A 21,438-nucleotide genomic window follows, 5' to 3' on the forward strand; every position below is an offset into this window, starting at 1 on the left:
GGTATGTTGTTCAGTTAGTGCGTCTGGTCTTGTAATCACAAGGACTTGAGTTTGACATCAGAATTCATTTTTTTTTTTTGAAAAGTGTGGTGGCATTCATTTCTAATCTTAGCCCTGGAGAGGTGGAAACAGTTGGATCCCTGAGGCATGCCATGTACCTCTACTATCCTACTTTATGGCTTTCATGCCAGTGAGAGACCCTTTCTCAAAAGGAAAAGGCAGCTAGCACCTGAGGAGCAACATCTGAACTTGTCCTTTGACCTTTATGTTCATGCTCATGCACACAGATGTACTGGATAGATAGATAGCTATATAGATGATAGACAGACAAATAGAATTATCAAAAACCCTTCTTTATAGGGTTCAAATGTAATGGGGAATATGGATAAGGAAAGATTAGGAAAGAAAACATGCATAAGACAGTGATAAAAGTGTGAGGGGGAAAATGGTACAGGAAAGGGGGTTGTAAAATGTCAGAGCTGGAGCTGGAGAGATAGCCCAGTGGGTAAAGTGCTTGCTGTGTAAGCATGAGAGCCTGCACTCAGAACCTATGGAAAAAACAGGTGTTATAGCACATACATCTGTAACCACAGTGCCAGGGGGGAAGGGGGCAAAGCCAGATGGATCCCAGGGACCCACCAGTCAGTCTAGACAAAATGTCAAGTTCTAAGTTTGTTGAGAGATATTGTTTCAAGAAATAAGGTGGCTTTTTCAAACAAACAAACAAACAAACAAAACAACAAAAACAAAAAAACCCAAACCAAAACAAAACAAATCTCACTGAGGGCCCGCCAACCAGTTTCTAAATAAATACACGGAGACTTATTCTTACTTATGAATTCCTGGCTTTGACTTGTTTCTAGTCAGCTTTTCTAACTTAAATTATTATGTTTCTTTTCTTCTATGTCTTGCCTTTGTGCTTTTTACCTTTCCTTCTTACTCCATGGCTGGTTATGTGGCTGGACGGGTAGACCCTGACATCTTCCTCTCCTTTCTTCCTCATTCCTAGCTCTTCTCTTGAGCCTAGATTTATCCTCCTATTTATTTTATTCTCTCTGCCTGGCAGCATGCCTATTCCTCTCCTGCCTAGCTATTGGCCACACAGTTTTATTAGACTGATTAAATGTTTTAGACAGGCAAAGTAATACAGCATCACAGAGTTAAACAACTGCAATATAAAAGGATGCAACACGTCTTTGTATCATTAAATAACTGTTCCACAGCATAAACAAATGTAACACATATTAAACTAGTATTCCACAACAGTGGAAAGTGATAGAGGAAGACATTTGATGTGTTGACATCTGGTCTTTATGGGTGCACAAGTGGGCAAGGCCACCTGTACAAATGTGCACAATATGCATGTGCGCATACACACACACACTCACACACACACATGTGCGCGTGCATCAGTGATAAAATATTTAAGTAGGTTGGCCTTGGAAGGCTTCCGTGAGAAGACAAATTTGGAGCAGAGACCTTATATAAGTGAGGGCCATCTACATGGATATGGTAGATGACACGCACATCAGTACAAAGGCCTCTGGAGAGCATGCTTGGACTGTTTGAAGAACAGCAAATCAGCGGTTTGTCTGGATCGAGGACAGATCATAAGTGATAATAAATTAATGGATGATAGTTGAAAAAAGAAGTTAAGAAAATCAGGGCAGTGGTGGCACACTCCTTTAATCCCAGTACCCAGGAGACAGAGGCAATCTGATCTCCATGAGTTCGAGGCCAGCTTGGTCCACAGAGTGAGTGCCAGAACATACAGAAATGTGGGGACATAAGAACTCTGCCTCTCACCAAGTGGTCCCTGGCACCATGTAACACTACTTTGAAAAGGACTTAGTGGATAAACACAAAAGAAACATGACACCATGTGCTACTGATGTGCAGGAGCAAGACAACACATTCAGTGTGTACTTAGCAGGTACTTAGGAGTAGGTGAGCTCGGGTATGTCTCTTGGAGGTGTAGAAAATGTTATGTCCATAGTCCCCCCCCCAGGGGACTATTTCAAAGTTCCTACCAAGGAATGGAACCAGGTGCCTCAGAACCAAATTGATGGGAGAGGTGGAGCCAACAATAATGAAGACAAGGCTACAGTCTCTGTCTATGCTTCATTGGAGGTGGGGAAAGTCGGTTCACAGAATTTTCCCATCAGCTTTGGACCTATGAACAGTTAGTGTTCTCTCTATGAAAACACAGCTTGTAAACAGGCCTTCTTCCAACTGGATTTTCTCCCTTCACCTAACTCACCAATACAGCAGCCCCTGAGCCGCAGGGCATTTCATTCATAAAAGGATGCACCTCTATCCTTAGCCACATGTCTTCCTGTCACTAAGAAGGGAAGATGAGACATGAGAAAATACAAACATTCCACTTTATAGACTCCACTATGTGCTTGTGTTCTAATTGTGAGGGCACCAGGGTGCCCCGGTTGCTTCCTGGGCGAAAGAGCAAACCCAATTTCTTCCCATTTCTCGCTTTCTTTTACAAAGGAAACAAAGTGGCATTTAAACCGAAAGGGGAAAGAAAGAGGGCAGTCATCCATGGAAGGTTTCCTTAGGCATTCCTCAGCAAGGAAGAAGCATTTCCGGCTTCAAGGGCAGTGGAAACATCTACAAGGATTGACTCACATAGTTTTCCTCCTTTCCAGAGCACCTCAGAACTGTCCTCAGATTTTGATCTATCACAATCTTCTCAAAGCAGTATGCAGCAGCCCTTAGGGTTCAGCACCCCAGCCACCTCACAAGGCTGCTTGGATTCTTCAGCTGCTAAGCACAAGATGGCTTTAAACCCCCGGAAGCAGAAGAGAAAGAAGCCAATTTCCTCGTTTGTAAGTCTTTCCAGAGATCCTGCATTAAACTGTGAGAAAAGATGAACACTAGCCCGTGCCTTCTGCTGTTAGGAAACTATGTGTATAGATGGGTCCAACTTTTGGACATTGTGTCATGGCATTGTTATCTACAAAGTTCACACTTCAGAACCATGCAACTGAATAATAATAATAATAATAATAATAATAATAATAATAATAATAATAATAATGAAGATGCCCCAAATATCTCATACTTCAAGTTTGTGGTTTTGTGCTGGGCCACATTCATAGATATCCTTGGCCACATATGGCCATATGCTACCTGATAGGGATAGTAATGTATATTTGACACTGTCCTGGACTAGATGCTTGAAGTGGTGAGCAAGCTTGTGTTGGTTGCTTGAAGTGTTCTGTCTATTTGAAACTTCTATAAAAAAGGAATTGGGGAAGCAGAAACAGAATTAACCCTGTGTAACCCACTTGCTGGTGTGGTGCCTGGAAATCCCCTCATTCTTCTCTGCAGAGGCTATTCAAGCCTAGTCTGGATGAAGATCCATTTATTGACTGAGCATACGAGACCCATGAGTCATAAACTGCCAATGGTGCCCCCTTCTTTTGATGGAGACCAGGCTTTCTTGCAAAGACCTTCACACATTGCCACGGAGTTCTGCATGAATTACTAGCAAGCAGAACTATGTTTAGGCAATGCTAGTAAGTCAGAATCATGGCAATGGGGCCCTGGAGAGATTGCTCAATGGTTGATAACTCACATGGCTCTTATGAAGACCCAGGTTTGCTTCTCAGCACCCACGTCATGTGGCTCACAATTACCTGTAACCTCAGCTCCAGTAATCCAATGTCTTCTTCTGGACTTTTAGATACCTGAAGACACATGTGCACAGACTCATACAAAGACACACCACATACAAATAATTAAAGAAACAAAACTATTTAAAAATATTCTCTTAAAAATTACATGCACTCAAGGCTACTCCCTACTTCCTCTTCTATCAGATTCAGAGTATCTGGATTTAGGATGAGGTCTTTGATCCACTTGGACTTGACACATCCATAGACATGCCAAAGTGACTGGGAGAAAGCCCATGAAGCCTCAGGCCTACACAAAGAACTAAGGGCAACTAAGGAAAGCTAAGATCAGGAGAAATAGTCTTTCCCAGGGAAAAGCATTGATTTATCGATACCAAATGATCATCCCTGAAAACATACATATAAATAACGTTATGTAGACTGAACAGGTAGTATTTAGGAATATATATGCATGTATATGGGCACATAATAATAATGAAAACAGAGGCCATGGATGTGAAAGAAAACAAGGAGGAGTGTATGGAAGGGTCTGGAGGGAGGAGAAGAAACAGAGGAATGTAGTATTTATATTATAATCTCAAAAATAAAAAAATTATAAAAGACATCTCAATTTTGCTTTAAAACACAGATGAAATATGAGTTGTGAGCACAGCTCCAGAAGTAGGGAAAGTGAGGGTCCAAAACTTATGCATGTATTAGGCCCCTGGACATTTCACTACAGTCCAGGGAGTCAGGCTCTCCACTATGGGAGGACTTGGGGCAACCCTTCTGGCATTCAGCATTCTTCCTAGCTCCCTTGTGTAAGGTCTGAGGAGCGTGACAACAAGAATGAAGCCGTTTTCCTTTAAACTTTGTTTCAGGCCAAAGCAAAGCAGGAAGAGCAGCATGGTGCGATGGACACTAAAGAAAAGGCTACAACTAAGACAAAACAAGCAGACGGAAAAGAGAAGAAAAGAGACAGCACAGGTTAGCATACCTTCATTGCCAGTCCGTGGGTCTTGGGCTTTGGTGAACAGTAGTGTGATGGGAATTCTAAACAAAAATTCCCCCACTACCATGGTTCCTGTTGTGGTTTTCAATGTCAGATGCATATGAGGGAGCTGGAGAGAGGGTTCTCCATTTACACGCATGTATTGCTCTCTCTGAGGACCCCAGTTCGGTTCTCAGCACTCAAATAAGGCAGATTACAACATGTAAATCCAGCCCCTGGGGAATATGACACTTGTGATCTTTGTGGGCACCTGCCTGCACATACACATATGTATAATTAAAAGTAATGAAAGCCCACATATACATTAAGTCCCAGACATCTCACCTCTATGCAGGGAGGCAGGATCTCCACTGTGGGAGACTTTGTGTGTCTTGTCATTGTGCTTTCTGCCTAGCTTACTAGTGAAAAGGACCGAGGCCCTTTTCTGAGGTATCCACCCTTATGCATAGTTTTAAAAATCACCCCAAAATACAAATCTTTTAAGTAAGAAGAGGTTCACACAAGTACAGCTTGAGATTCTCATCCTAAACTGAAAATAGCAATGTCTGTCCAGGCTTTGTGGAAAAGATTTGACATGCTTTTCCATCCTATCCAAATGAATTCCCAACTAGAGAGATGTGTTGTTTGTAAATGTGCTGAGTTCTTTCAAATGAATATGCTTGCTGAGTTTCGCAGGGTGCAGCCAGTGATGACCTATTCATCATTCTTCTCCCAAAACACACGAAGATAGGAACAACTGAACTGGCTCCCCCAAATTATTCTCATAGGATCCATCTTTCTTTTCTGGTTTAGCCGTCACCTCACCAATTTCCAAACAGATACCACCAGAGTGGAAAAATTTGTGTGTGTGCATGTGTGTGTGTGTGCATGGATGGATTTTAGCTTTAGTTAGATGGGAAGCTAATTTTGTTCAATGTTTAAAATAATGAAATTTTGGTTCCTCACTGAAGTTGAATGGTGGTTAGGGTTTTCTACAAATGATTTCACCTGTGGTTTCAAAGATAGGACTTCTTTAAACATGTTTTCCCCAGGAAAACAAAACACTAAGAAAGTCTTTCAAAGAAGGATGAGAGGGATGAATGAAGGGACATAGATTAAGAGTGTGATCTCATTTTTCATACATGGAGATAGAGCTGAATCAATATCCTTGGGATACCTTGGTTGCTGTTCTACAGGAAGGGCTCGGCTTAGAGCACACCGAACTCTTCTCTGTGCTGTATGCTGCATTTGCAACCACTAGGTGGGCTACAGACTCGATGTCTGTGCAGAAGGAACAGCCACAGTGACTTTTGCCACCTAGATCAAACTGAGCTTCATAGAAAAAGGAGCGGTTGCTCAGATGCAATTGCTGGGATTTTGGGAGTTCTGCTTTGCATGTATTCAGAGAACTGCTTTATGTGTGTGTTACACAGGAGTGTTTTAAGGCAAGGAGATAGAAAATGGAAAAAAAGGGGGCCACAATCCTAACTTCTCAAATAATTCCTTTGTCATTTTTTTTTCTCAAAAAAAAAAAAAATGAATCCATATAATACAGAATTTTGAGAAGTTTGGAAAGTACTATATAGAAAGTAAGAATACTAATCAGAAAGCACAATTTTTCTCCTTCTGGGTTGGAGAGACAGATCAGAGGTTAAGAGCAATTGCTGCCCTTTCAGAGGACCTGGGCTCAATTTCTCTACTTGGAGGCTTACGAACATCTGTGACTCAGGTTCCAGGCCCTCTTCTGACCTCTCCAGACACAAGGCATACATGTGGGGTACAGGCATACCATGCAGGCAAAATACATACACAAAATACATACATACATACATACATACATACATACATACACAAAATAATAACATAAAACTCATTTACAGAGAATTTCCCTTGCTCCTGCTCCAGTCAGGTTTCACAAATGCAATCATTGTTACAAAATCGCAGTTTGCTTGAAACTCACACCTAATGGTCAACCAGACTATTGATGAAGTGCTAATGGGCCAGTCCAAGACTATCTGCTCATAGGACTGAAATTTTCCTTTGATAGAAACATTTCCCTTAGCTTAAAGCTAATAATGAACAAGGACATGTCTTCTGCATAGTTGCATCTTTATATCAGGGAATTTGGTAGCAAACATAGACAGGGAAGAGTAGTAGTCTTTTAGGAAGTCGAAAGCACACACATCTCTCCTTTCCTTTTTACATTTGGTACAGGGCCCACAAGCCAGGAGCAGAGCAACAAAACTGAAACTCACGATAAGAAGACAAGGGATCAGACTCTAAGTACCGATGCTGCCTCGAGCACAGGCCATTCGACTTCAGGATCCCATCCAAGAAGACGTAGAAGAAGGGTCAAAAATGAGTGGGGGATCATAGAAAAAAACCTTCTAAAATCCACTCAAGAGTATGACTGGGGCAGGAAAGCTGAGACCTTACCTAGTGAAGACTTGGCTGGTAGGGAGCACTCATTCTTGAAGCTTTACCTGGAGAAGCAAGGCACAGAGCAGATTGCAACTGCGGAAAGAAATACTCCTTGGGAGATGCCTTCAGATAAAAGGGATGTGAAGGGGAAAATGGCTGACAGAGGTGTTGAAGCCCAAAGAGCACTAGCGTCACAACCTACATATGTGGCAGAGTCCAGGGTTAGTGGTCTACCACCCAGCCATGAAGAAGGGTCTTTTGAAGGCAAGAGGAAAAAGGATAGAGCTGCTTTGTTGTCATGGACAAGAAGATCTTCTACAAGCCAAGAAGAGGCCGCTGTCTCCAGGACAGTGGGGGCCCAAGTACAAAAGCGCCCTTCTCAAGTCCATGGAGAAGAGAAAGAAACATTCAAACCTGGTTTGCAAAAGTTTCAACCTAGAATGGAGTTATCCTTGGAGAGCACATCATACCACAAAGAGAGAAATCCTAGAGGTGGTCTTCGGGTCTTTTCAGCAAGTGTTTCAAGTGCTACTACCCCCGACGAGATTTCTATGCATATGTCACCTCTTCCTCTCAGAAGATGGCCAAATACAGGGGCTATCTCCTCTGATTCAAAAAGTACTTCAGAGTATGAGAGTAGTTCTGAAATGCAGCTGGGTCCTTCACATTCCTTCCAGCTTGCATGGAACCCTCAGGATGATGATGATGATGTCTTCCTCAAATCAGAAAATGTAGATGCAAAAGTGAACAAGATGGGGCGGCAGCAGCCTGTTGGCTATTCCTCCAAGTCATTAGGAAAAACCAAAGCTAGGAAAGTCCTCTTAGACTCTGACAGCTCTTCAGAAGACCGGAGAAGCTGCGAGGAGATGACATCTGCCCAGTCCTCCCAGTCCTTAGAAGAGTATGAAGAATGCTCAGAATCAAGAAGTTTTATCATAGACTCTATCTCTGGAGAGCAGTTGGATCTTAGCAGCCATTCCCAGGCCTTGCAGGAGTCGGAGGAAAAGGAGGTCTCCACAGAATCAAGCAGTTCCTTGGGTAAGTTCCACAGTTCTGAGGATCTGAGCAGCTCAGAGGAAGAGCAGCCTCCTGAACCTTACAAGCAGGCCCAGGGTATGTCCAGAGACCAGCAAGACATGCCCCCAGTTTTGAAGAGTGTTCCAAAAGAATTGAGTGTTTCTGCTAAGCCAGTGTGCCCCATATACACTTCTCCACCCATTGTGAACCCTGTTACTCAGCAGCAACACCACCCCATTTCGATGAACATTGTAGGACAGAGCAGATCTGCGCAGCCACTGCAACCCAGCCACACTATCAAGTCATGGGGGAGCCCTCAGTCTGAACATAAAGTGTTTGTAGATCCAGAGGGCATTGCTGCTGACTGGGACATTTTTATGCAGCCACCATCTCCAAGAAAGGCTTCTAAGCACCCAGTGGGGTACAATATGGAGCAAAATGTCTCCCCAAGTCCAGATATTTCGACCATGGGAGAGGTGGCATCTATGGAGGCCTTGCTTCTCAGACACCATTCTCAACCTCCAATCAGACCAGTACTTGACCAACATGCTTGCGCAGGCCCAGAGATTGCTGCTTTTGAAGAGTGTATTGCTGGACAGCCTCCTAGATACCATTCCCAGTCCTCAATGAGACCAAGCAGGATGAAGGAAATACCATTGGGGGCAGAAAGTGCTGCATTTGAGGGAGGTCATTTTCTGGAGCCCCTGCCTCCTGTTTCTATGGAGTCCCTGCCTTCTCAGCATCATTCGCAGACCCTGTTGAAACCCTTCATTGAGCATCAAGCTTCTGCTTTTGAAAGAAGTGTTTCTATGGATCCAAGGCTTATGGCACACTCTTTTCAGCCATGGATAAAACCTCCTGGAAGGCAATCATTTTCAACTCCAGAGAGCACATCTTTTGAAGGGAGCCCTTCTATGGAGCATGTGCCTCCTACCCTTTCCCAGCCGATGCAGCATCCTTATCAAAATGAGCCTTTAGAATCAGAGGCTGTTGCTGCTAAGATCATTTCCATGAGCCCACTGCACACCCAATATTCGGCTCAGTCATTACTAAATCCTCAAAGTCAGCTGTTCTCAGAAAGCACCCCTGTACAAGGTACCAGTTTGGCAGAGCGAATGTCTCCCCAACCTTCAGTAAAGACCAAATTCCAGCCACAGATGACCAGAGAGCCAGCGAGCACTTCCACTCAATGGGGCAGCCCTATGGAGCCCATATCTTCTCAACATATCTTCCAAACACAGGCTAGTCCTAAATTTAAGAAAGTGCTTACAGGTACAGACAGCCCTGAGGCTCAAGATTGTATCTCTATGCAGCCAGGTTCTCCCAGATGCTCTCCCCAGCCATGGCTATCTGCTACCTTTGAGCAAATGTCTGTACCCCCTGGCAATGTTCCTGCTGCATGGGCCATTCCTGTTTATCCACCAGATCCCAGAATGCCTTCTCAGCCCTCAGTAGTCCAACAACCAGTCTCCGCAGGATCCATGAACACATCTGTACAACAGATTGCCAGCATAGAGCCAATGTCTCCTAGACACCCTTTGCAGCCATGGGCAGCTTCTCCATTTGAACAAGTCTCTGTTCCCTCAGACAATGATGCCACACCAGCATGGGACATTCCTATTGAATCACCAACTCCAAGAATGCTTTCTCAGCCCTTGATGGGATCAATTGTCCAACAACCAGTTTCCACTGAGTTAATAAATACTTCTGTGCCACAGAGCAGCACTGCGGAGCTAATGCCATCTAGATTCCCTTTCCAGGAAAGAGTAGATTCAGAGAGTTATGGAGCAGAGGAAGGAGTTTCTGTAATGATGAGGCCTGGAAGACATCGTTCCCAGACCCCAATAAGCACAGGATTCAAGGAAGATGTTTCCTCAGATTCAATGAGAGCTCCTGGAGAATGGGGCATTCCTATTGAGCCAATGCCTTCCAAATATGCTCCTCAGTCATGGTTGGGCCCTGAATTTGAACAACACACCTTAGGTCTAGAAGGTATTGCCCAAGGGGGGGACATTTCTACGGAGGCATGGCTTTCCAGAAATTCTTCCCAAACAATTGTCAAACCACAAGTTCAGAGAACACCCTCAGGTTTTGAGAGTACCTCTATGGAGGGAGGTATTCCTTGGAAGCCACTGCCTCCCAAAGCTCCCACCCCATTCTTAATGAGATCTAAAGTTCAGGAAATGTCCTCCCATTATGAGAGTGCTTTTGCTCAAGACATCACTAAGAAAGCCCGGGATAGCAGGGCTTCCTCCCAGTCAATTGTGAAGTTCATGGCTGAGAAAATCTTTTCAGATAATACTGCTAGTGAAACTGACATTTATGCAAAGCCCATGCTTCGGTCTCGAAGCCGTCCTTCCAGATCCTTGTTGAAGCCAAAACTTGAGGAGCAAACTTTCTTATATAACTGGGATGATGAGCCCAAGGAAGACAGCACTTTGAAGAATCTGCCCATGAAGCAACCTTTGCAGTCACTCGGACAGCCCGAAGAGCCAAAGGGAGGTCTGTCATATTGTGAAGGTGCCCCTGTGAAGTGGGGCATTGTGCCAGCAAATGTCTCTCAGCCCCTGGGAAAGCTTGATTACAGTCAAAAAGTGTCAACCTCAGCCAGTTTTCCCGAAGAGTGGAAGAGGTCTGAAGGACATCTGCCTTCCACACAGCCTTCTCAAGCCTTTGATATAGCTGAGTTGCAGCTACCGATTTTATCGACAGTGTCTGCAAATGTGGAGTGGAGCAATTCTGAGGAGCACGGGCCACCCAGTCAGCCTACTCAGAGTTTCTTGATCACCGACTATCAGCAACAAGCTTATTTAAGTTCTGCCAATGCGGCTGCTGAAGGAACCATTTCTCAGAAGAATATTGGCAGCTGGCCCAGGCACCAAAACCCAGATTCTCCAAAGAAATCCATGAAATACACACAATGCTATGGGGACTTCAATAAAAGCACCTCAACTTCTATTACCAAACCTAGCAAGTTCACTACTGTTCCTGCACAGAAAGCATTCATTTCTACAGGGGATTACTCTATGGAGGAAGTTCCTCAGAGTGGTGATGGAGATGAGAGTCCTATATCCACCAGCAAGAATGATGTCGAAAATGTTTTCGGCGTGAGACTTCGAAGAATCTCACAGAAGAGTGGGATGGAGAATCCAGATCCTCCCATGCCAGTTGTCCCAGCAAGCAAAGAATGGGTGAACAAAGACGCTTCCCAGGCCACCAGTGGAGGCCTAGAGAAGTTCAGCCAAACACTTACCTTTACAGAAAAGCAAGGTAACAAGTCCAGATATGAAGGCACTTTCAAGAAAGCAGCAGTTTACAAGCCTCCAGGTGAGAGTTTTGTCTCTCCAGGTGGAGGGAAGGCCTGTAAGGCAAAGCCTTGGATGGATGGGCTGTAAGCTCTCTAGCCTCCAGGCTTCCAACTGTACTTTTGCTTTGATAGAACCAGTTGTGGGTTTAGAGGTGGGATAGTGCCCCACCCTGGATGACTAGACTCAGAAAGAAATACTTTGCAGGCTCCCTTTTTCCAGGGAAGCAACAGTCAGGACATCTATCCACTTTACAATAATAGACACATGATCTCCACCTCTTCCTCTCCCCATCTACTTGATGTATAGCATTCTTTGGGCAAAATCCTATGTCTAAAAAATATAACACCTTTACATACACCATGTAACTTTAATCCGCCAAACAGATCTCTAAAGCACAGTTCATTAAGAGCAATATATTTTCACTCCAGCCCTGAAATCATCTTAATTTAATCTGGATCAAGGTGACCTGTTGAGTGCTACTCTTTTCTAAAGATGCTGTGCCTTCTGTATCATCCCTGCCTAGTCTTGTTTTTGCCTCTGATCACACCTATTTTGCCATGACACTTGCACAAGGGACAAAGAAGGAACAGACTCTGTAAGCTTTTTCTTAGAGTTAGAGGAATTATATCAATGGTCTGAGCCTCTGTATGCTCATTTTAATGAGCAGCTATTTAACTATTTAATCCTGCCTTCCCAGTTCATAGGAAGGGGATAAAAGAGAATGGCCCTTCTCTAAATGTTATCTAATTTTGTTTGGCAACAAGAAAGGATCCCATTTGGAACACTATTGTGGGCAACCTCAGCTACACTGAGGACCCTTTCTGCCTGGCTTCCGTTCTAATTGTTTCATTTCTCTTTCAGGCAAGACCTCCAGTTGGAACACAGATTGCACCACAGAACCAGCTTGGATCAATATGGCGAAACAGAGACAAAAGAACTTTGCATCCCAGTTTCCTAAAAAACAAAGTACCAGTACTGAAATCAGGACTGAGACAAATGAACCAACATATGAGTCAACATATGATCCAGACTTGGAAAGTCCACCAAAGGTTAGCAGGACCACTGCCTAAGCTTGCACTGGGAATTATGTCAGACATGCAGTGAATCTCTTATTGGGAGCATTAATCAAAGACCATTCTTCTTCAAGGGTCTTTATTTTGTACTAACACAAATGTGCTGTTCTTACAGCTTTTACAAAAAGTAGTAGATATGAAGAGAGTCTATAAATCAAACCTTACCCTAAATATTCTAAAGAAGGATTCCATGAAAAGGTTGCATAAAAAGAAGTAGATACAACAGCCGTGTAACTACAAACAACAATAAGAAAACAGAGATAACCAATAGAGTAAAAACTGAGCGACTATATGTTATGTCTTTAAGCACAGACATATGATTTTAATAAATGGGAATCAAACTATGAACATGGTAGTCCTCTTTAACCACAAACTATAAAAATGGTAGTTCCTTCTGTACATAGTAAAGAGAATGCCCTTTTCATTTTAACTCATTACTTATATCTTGTGACTGTTAACTTTAAAAACATGAGCTCAAAGCTAGCATACCTCTCAATTTCAAAATTAGATTTGTTTTTACTATAGGTTTCAGCAACCTCAACCTATGATGTTTCTAACTTTTTTTAGTATGTCCAGGATTTTTACTTATTCATGTAATGGAGGCACTTTAGAGCTTCTCTTTCTTGAACCTGGATGGTCAGCATCACTATTCTTCCACTTTGGGGCTATTGCTGTGTTAAAATAAGGGTGACATGGACACAGACACTGTGATGATACCATCCGAGGGCATCGGACATTCACTACAGCTAAGTAAAAGGCAGGAAACCTGAGTATATAGTGTGGGATGCTGGACTAAGGGAAAATTCACAGTCAGCCAGGCAGGGATAGGAAGGGACAAAGATTCTGTGTTGCTAGAAATGGCATTCAGTGTAAAGTTTATCAGCTGCTTATTTATGAAAAATTTGACTATTTTTGGACTGTGATTGAGCATGTATAATTAAAATTGGCAAGTAAAACCTTAGGAAAAGGGTGGCTCGTTTTCATCTAATGTTTCATTATGCACATTATTAATTACTCTTTATTTTTATGTATTTCATTTTTCTTTACATATCAGTACTTAAATATGTATGTTTAGGTGTTGATGTTTGCATTTCTAAATACTGATTTGGTTGTATTTCACACCTTCCTGTAGATTTTAAAATGTTCCAGGATGGACTAGACACAAGGACCAGGATGATGGAATGATTCCTTGTCTTTTTAGAAAATCTGCAGAAAATGAATCCCAAAAAGCATATCACATTTACATATCAAAAGCTAAATCTGAGATCTCATACTTTCAAATGCTTGGTAAATTTACTAAGGGAATGTATCCTCACATCAGTCTGTTTACACTATTTGCATAGCTAGATAGCTTTTCTTCTTGGTCTGAAAGAAACTGAGCCAGTTTGGGTTTTGTCAATAATCTAAGTTCTGGGACTGGAGAGATTACTCAGTGGTTATGAGCATTTAATGTTCTTGCAGAGGACATGGGTTCAGTTCCCAGGACCCCCATAGTGGCTCAATACTATCTGTAACTCCAGTTCCAGGGATGCAATACTCTCTTCTGGCCTCAGGGGTAATGTTTGTGGTGCACACACATATATGCAGCAAAACATTTGAACACACAAAATAAAAAAAAATACATCATTAAATAATACATTTTCCAAATTAATCATTAAATATGTATGTATGTGTGTATGTATGTATTCCAAGCCCGAGGAACTTTGTGCTATCTTTTGTTATTGATCTGTATAATCAATTTCTATAATTATATATTTCTATCTAGATGTATACTTTTGCATCAATATCTATATTCTCTATCTCTTTTCTTCTGATTGTTGTTGAACTCAGTACCCAGGACAGGGCTTGTACCATGCAGTCTTCTAAGTAGTTTTGTTTTCATGTTGGTATTACAGGAATCGGAACCCATAACTGATGTCCTGTCAAGAATGACTTTGTCTTCCACTATTGCCAAACAGGAGATGTCAAGGCTGTATAAGTCTACAAAATCAGGTGATCCCAGTGTATAGTTAGAATAGAGGACCACTGGTTTAGTCGAAGCCATTGACATATTCAGCAAGAGAATAGGACGAGGGAGGGAGTGGAGTTGGGAAACAGAGAATAGTCTGTTTGGTCACAGTAGTTGGCAGAGCATTATTTCCCTGGCTTTTATTAGATAGGCCTATTGAGTCATCAGTCATTTAATTTCACAATTCTGACTGGTGAGAACAGATCTTGAATTTTTAGAAAAAGTAATAGGTATAATATGCTTCCCTTTGGGTGTGAGTTTAAAAGAAGAAGATAGTCAAATAATAAAAGTCAAAATATTTCCTCCTACACGGTAAAAATCCTGTCACATTCCTTCCCATGGCTAGGATCCTATAGCCATTTCCAAGTTGATGCTGCCCCCAGGCATACATACCTACTGTATTGTTTGCTCAAGCTCTGATATTTTGAGGTCTGACTTCTAAGAGAGCAGTGGTTGGAAAGTACTAAGAATTAACCTGAAAGGATGCCCCATTGCATTTCATCTTTAAACACCTTCTAGTGTCTCTGGTATTTCTGACTGTGTGTTGTTTGCTGTGATTCCAGGTACATTTGATGATCAGAACACACTTCATCCATCTGGCAAGGAGAGAGAAACCAGACGTTCTTCAATTCTGCCACCCAAAATCCTACCGCCTGAGGAGCCTGTGTGGTTCTCAATGGCCAAGAAGAAGGCCCAAGCATGGAGCCAAATAGCAGACAGCATGCAATAAATAGCTCCTGGTTAAAGCACAGCATTTTTAGCAATAATTGCCAGTAGCTATGGTAATTCCATATAACATTTTTTACTAGGGGTAGTTTTATTATGGAAAATAACTTTAGAAATGGGTATTACATTTCTTAATTATTTGAGTGATATAAATGCTACTAATATATAACCCTCAGTAAGTCACTACCAATATCCCAGCATCTTCTTCAGAAAAAGTTATGCTATAGAATTGCAAAATCATTAACTTTAGACATTGTGCCTTTAGAAGAAAGAAAACAACCATATGTTACTTCAGCAACTTAAAGATTGCCATTTCTTTCAATCAAAAAATTTTAATGGAAAGATTGAGGTGAGGTGATTTTGCCCAAGGAGTGGATGTACTTTCACCCAAGAAGATGACAAGTTCACTAGTTAAACTGTGTCTGGGTCCTCGAGAGTGTCCTTCCTCTTTGGCTCTAGGCTTAAGGCAAAGAACTCTGTGCAACTTGGTGTCTTAGTTACTTGTCCTGTTGCTACAATAAATTCTCTGATAAGGTCAACCTAATGGATAAAGGGCTTATTTTGGCTTAGAGTTCGAGTGTATGGTTCATCATAGCAGGGAATTCCTGGTAGTAGGAACTTGAAGAAGTTGGTAACATTGCTTTTCTAGTCAAGAAATGGAACTAATGATTTAATGTGTAGAACTCATTTTCTCCCGTGTATGTGTGTGTGTGTGTGTGTGTGTGTGTGTGTGTGTGTGTGTGCATGCATACATGCATACATATATTCCAGGATCCAAGCCTAAGGACTGGTGGGTGTCACCTATGACAGGCAGGTTTTTCCCACCTAATTAAACTTTCCATTTTCAAATTCTCCACATTTATCTCTCAAATCTAGCAAACATTATGAGATACATTTAGATGCCTTAACAACCTTGCTCCTTTTCCTAGATCCAAAGGACATCTACTTCTGTCACATTGTGCTTGCTTTGCTTAAACAGATATACAGCCATGAACAACTATTGGATGCTTTTCCATTCAAACCAAGTCTAGTAAGGCAATGAGATTCTATAGCTAACTTAAATAACTGGTGCTGGGTTTTGCTGATGATAGTATAAAGGCGTGCTGTACAACAACATGATGGATTTTTTCATTCAATCTATACAACATCTCCTTATTTTGATTCTCTAGTTTTGCACTTTTGATAATGTTAAGTTTTTGATTGACTGGATTTCATTACATTTATATTCGCATAGTGAATAGTTTGCTTAAACCAATGCCCTTAACATAGGTACTCTCCCCCCTTTTTTTGCCTATGCCTTCATGAGATAGTTCTCACTATGAGGACTCCCCATTAATGGTATCTCTCCCATTACTAACAAATCTCTGTTCTTAATTATAAGCATACTTTTTTTCAGTGCCTAGAAATGCATTATTACAAATTTACTTGTTTCTTTAAGATTCCTTGTTTGTTTGTTTGTTTGTTTTTGATTAGTGCAAAGCAAATAAATTCAATAAAACTTGTTCTGTAGTTCATTTCTCTCTAGGGAATAAGGGAGGAAGGGAAATGGAACATTGACAACTCAGACTGAAGATTGCCAGTGGAACAAATTGTTTTAAGAGGTTACCTTCTATAGAAGTAATCTCCATACTGATGTGGTTGACCAAGCTAATGGCTTCCAAGTGAGCCTTGGTGGGGCAGGAGTAGGGATGCAGCACATGGTAGCTATAAACCAGCCAGCTTGAAGACTGCATCTAAATCTTACAAAAAGGCTTCTAGCTAGGAATAAAGGAGGACCCTAAGAGTGACATGCAAGGACTCCCCCAAGAGGAGGAAAGGGACAAGATCTCTTGAGTAAATTGGGAGCATGGGGGGAAGTGGAGGGAATTAGGAGAAAGAAGAGGGGAGAAGGGGAGGGGGAGGAGAATATGAGGGATCAGGAAGGTCCAGTTTGGGGAAAGAACAGAGAAGGAGAGCAAGGGAAGAGATACCTTAATAGAGTGAGTCCTTATGGGCTTAACAAGAAACCTGGCACTAGGGAAATTTCCAGGGATTCACAAGGATGACCCCAGCTAAGAATCTAAGCAATAGTGGAGAGGCTACTTTAAATGCCCTTCACTGATAATGAGATTGATGACTACTTTAAATGCTATCCTAGAGCCTTCATCCAGTAGCTGATGGAAGTAGAAACAGAGATTCACAAGTAAGCACTGAGCAGAACTCCTGGAATCCAGTTGCAGAGAGGGAGGAGTGATGAGCAAAGGGGTCAAGACCATGCTGGGGGAAACCCACAGAAACAGCTGACCTGAGCAAGTGGGAGCTCCAGACTGACAGCTGGGAAACCTGCATGAGACTGAACCAGGATGCCTGAATATGGGTGACAGTTGGGGGATCAGGACAGTCTATGGAGCCTCTGGCAGCGAAACCAGTATTTATCCCTAATGTATGAATATGAATGGGCTTTGGGAGCTCATTCCCTATGGAGGGATACTCTCTCAGCCTAGACACATGGGGGAGGGTCAGGTCCTGCCCTAAATGATGTGAGGGACTTTGATGATCCCCTTGGGAGTCTCACCCTCTCTCAGGTGTAGATGGAGAGATGGTGGGGAGAATGGGAGGACGGAAGGGAGAGGGAACTGGGATTGGTATGTAAAATAAGATTGTTTTCACTTAAATAAAATTTAATTTTAAAAAGATAGGCTTCTAAACTAGCCATTTTCAAATTCATGAAGCCCCTGGGCTCATGCAGAACTGCATGGTACACAGTAAAGGAGGAAAAGGAGTTATAACATCAACTATTTATTTTGTCTGACTAGTTAGACAATTAGCTGGGTTTCAGAACAGGAGCTCAGCTGGAGAAATCCACATTTAAATCAACCAACAAAACATGTGTTATATAATGGTTTATCTTTTTTCATATAGATTAATAATGACCAGAGACACTAAAATGGATTTTAGAACATCCAAACTACTAAAGACCTAACCAATAATGTGGCCCTTGTTTCCCACTCCTATTCCTCCTCTAGACCCTGGCCTATCTCCTAGACCAACCCCAGGTTCTATTCTAGCTATGCAACTGTACTTAGCTCTGGGAGTACATTCCCTAGTAGGATAGTCAGATTTACCAAGGATGGCCCATCCCAAGAGCAGAGTACAGCCTCACATTGCTGAGGCAGTTGCAAGACTACTTTTCATTGGCATCTGGCTGTCAGAATGCACACCAACTTGTCCTGCCAGCCAGCTGTCAGATTCAACAACTTCATGGGGATGCTCACTAGACTCCAGTAGGATGCATTCCAGGGATGAATGGTTCAAGTCTGCCCACTGTGGGAAGATGCAGGCCTTTGTTTTATTAAACAACATGACACCAGGCGGTAGTGGCACATGCCTTTAATCCCAGCACTTGGGAGGCAGAGGCAGGTGGATCTCTGAGTTCGAGGCCAGTCTGGTCTACAAAGCTACACAGAGAAACCTTGTCTCGACCCCCCCACAAACAAACAAACAAAAAAGACAAAACAAAACCCCAACATGACACGTACATATGTTACCCAGCCACATACTTGCCTGAAAAGGAGGGAAAGTTCCTACATGATTTCAGAGAAATTATAAGAGAAATTTTTTCCTTATGACCACACTTAAAGGATGAACCAATCCCCAATTCAGGTATGGAAGTTTTTCCTGATGGGAGCTGGAACCTACAAAAGGGGATAGACTCTCACCTCAAGATACGCAACATGGAGGAGGTTTCCCATTTCTCATCTGTCTTGGAGTGGCATGGGTGGGGGAAAGATGCCCTTCTCCCCCCCCCATCAATGCCTAAGGCAGGTACAGCGTCCCTGCTCACCACCACCAGCTGCAGCACTCAGGAGAGAAGGCTCTGCAACTTGCCTGAGCAACACAATAGAGCTAAACATGTTGGCTGAGATGTGAGCGAGTCTGCCCCGAAGTAGTGAGCCTAGGAGAACTGTCCTCATCACTCATTTGTCTTGGGGCAGCATGGACTGGGGAGAGTTGCCCCCCCCGTCAATGCCTGGTGTGGGTGGGAGAACCGGCCCTGAGGTCACAGGGGCTGGAGAGCTGTCCCTGACCCCCCACCAGATGAAACATTAGGGGGAGCAGGCCCTGCACTTCACTTGGACAGTACAGTAGAACCAGCCCTGTCGGTGGAGGTGTGGATGAGCCAGTCCAGAAGCTATAAGTATGCCAAAGCTATCCCTATTTCTCGTCTGGCATGCAGCGGTGTGGGTGGGGGAGAGATGCCCCTCTTACCTCTTGCCCCTTACTGCCTGCAAAGATGAGGGTGCTGACCCTATCCCTTATCAGCTGCAATGCTCAGGAAAGTAGGCCCTGCTCCTTGCCTAGGCAGCATAGCAGAGCTGAGGTGTGGATGTCGTGGGTGGAAGAGAGATGATCCCCCCATGACACCTGGGACAGGCGGAGATGCTGGCCCTAGGGTTATGGGAGCCTGGAGGGCTGTCTCTGCGCCTCTCAGCTACAGCACTAGGGAGACTGGTCCCTGCACCTCACCTGGGCAGCACAATAGAGCTGGCCCTGGTGGCGTGGGTGTGGGTGAGCCTTCCTGAGGGCATGAGAGCAGGGTGAACCACCCCCTCCCCTTGCTGTTTGCTGCATAAGGTAAGCTGTCAGGGGCAGTGCTGGAGAGCTCACCCAGTGTTGAGTATGAGAGGGAGCTGCTGGGCTGACCAACCAAACAACCCCCCAGGCCCAGAACCAGGGCTATGAATTGGCTTACCCCACCATCCACCCCATGTATGATCTGCTGGAGCACGTGAAGGGGCCAATCCTGCAGACCAAAAGCTGCAGGACCTCCACCACATAGCACAACAACAGGATAACCAAGAAGAGTCCCAGTGAGAGGCCAGCATCAATAGTGTAGCAGAAACCAGAGGCCTTGAACCACACCAATGACTCTTTGCAGTGAACAATCCATATGAAGATGTATGAACAAGTGGTTCACTGCATGACCTACTGTGTGTCACACTGTAGCTTCCATGGTGAGATTTTATTTTTTTTTTCTTTTTTCTCTTAAGTTTTGTTTACTGGGTGGGGTGGGGGGGAGCGGTGTTGCCAGGTCAGAGAGTGGATGTGAAGGGATGAGGAAAGGAATGGGATCATGATGCATGACGTGTAAGACACACAATAAATAAAAAGAAAATTAAAGAAAGATATTTAACAGAGCAATATATAGAGAAAGGGAACTGCTTACCTCACTGGGCAAAGACATTTAAAAACAGACCAATCCTCCAGCTCCTAGAGGCTGGCTGGACCGCTGGGTAGCACACTGCCAGGCTTACACAGAGTCAAGGTCAAGTGAATCAGGGAAACAAACTGATGGACCAGGCAGGCAAACAAGTGTCTTCCATGAAGACCATGACCCCCAGTGCCTTCTCACTATCCCCTAAAGGCTGTTTTAACAATTAATAGAGGAGCTACCTCAAATTAGAAGGCCTGGCTGATTGCTACAGATAGGAAAATAATTCCAGAGATGATAGTTCCCAGTCTAATCCTGAAAGCTCATGAAGCAATCCATCTGGGAACAAAACTGCCCTACAAGAATTATTGCAAAGATATTTGGTGGTGCTAAGGTTGACAACACTGACCTAATGAGTGTTTTTGGAAAACTTTCAAGCAGGGACCAGTGGTCCCCATGTTGACACAAACCATAGCTCCTACCTATGTAAACATCTATAAATGGACTTTCCTGACACTCAACCCAGCAGAGGCTAATGATACTTGCTGGTTATAGTGTGTATTTCCCATTCTGGGCAGCTTATTCTACATGCATAGAGAATCAACTTGAAATTGCATAAACAGTGCCATCCCTAATCTTCAGGCCTGGTTGAGAAAATAAATAAATAGGACTTTAATTCTGCCACATGTGCTGTTTAGGATGCATTACACATCCTATAAATATGGTTACTGTTCTTTTGAGATTATGTTTGCCAGTCACCTCCATTACTCCCAAAAGACTGAGGGGACCGCGAAGAATATGGACATAACTGCCTGTAGAGATTCTTGAAGACTTACTGCACAAATACTGCACAAATACACATCCTCAGCACTCCCTCAGCTCTTAAAGTTGCAGGCATCAAGCTATGGATATACCACTCATACGAAGGCTGCTGTGGACCAAAGCCAAGAGTGGACTATGAGAGCCAACTCAAACTAGCCACTGAAACTGACCATATCAAAATAACCTAGAAATAGGGACAATGAGCCAAGTGTTGGTGGCCCAAACCTTTAATCCCAGCACTCGGAAGGCAGA

General features: G+C 43.2%; 1 protein-coding gene across 1 annotated transcript in view; it reads left to right on the plus strand.

Annotated features, from left to right (window-relative positions):
- Kiaa1210 (KIAA1210 ortholog) overlaps window positions 1-15,292 on the plus strand; it is a 40,435-nt gene extending 25,143 nt beyond the window's left edge. The window contains exons 5-11 of the mRNA XM_051178457.1: window positions 2,661-2,840; window positions 4,511-4,616; window positions 6,835-9,224; window positions 9,441-11,385; window positions 12,228-12,415; window positions 14,335-14,431; window positions 15,011-15,292. Of these exons, the coding sequence (XP_051034414.1) occupies window positions 2,661-2,840; window positions 4,511-4,616; window positions 6,835-9,224; window positions 9,441-11,385; window positions 12,228-12,415; window positions 14,335-14,431; window positions 15,011-15,177 (5,073 nt within the window). The 3' untranslated portion in view covers window positions 15,178-15,292. The remainder of the gene's footprint in view (window positions 1-2,660; window positions 2,841-4,510; window positions 4,617-6,834; window positions 9,225-9,440; window positions 11,386-12,227; window positions 12,416-14,334; window positions 14,432-15,010) is intronic.
- Window positions 15,293-21,438: the final 6,146 nt, after the last annotated feature.

This window comes from Phodopus roborovskii, unplaced genomic scaffold (genome assembly GCF_943737965.1).
Source record: "Phodopus roborovskii unplaced genomic scaffold, PHOROB, whole genome shotgun sequence".
NCBI classification, from domain to species: domain Eukaryota; kingdom Metazoa; phylum Chordata; class Mammalia; order Rodentia; family Cricetidae; genus Phodopus; species Phodopus roborovskii.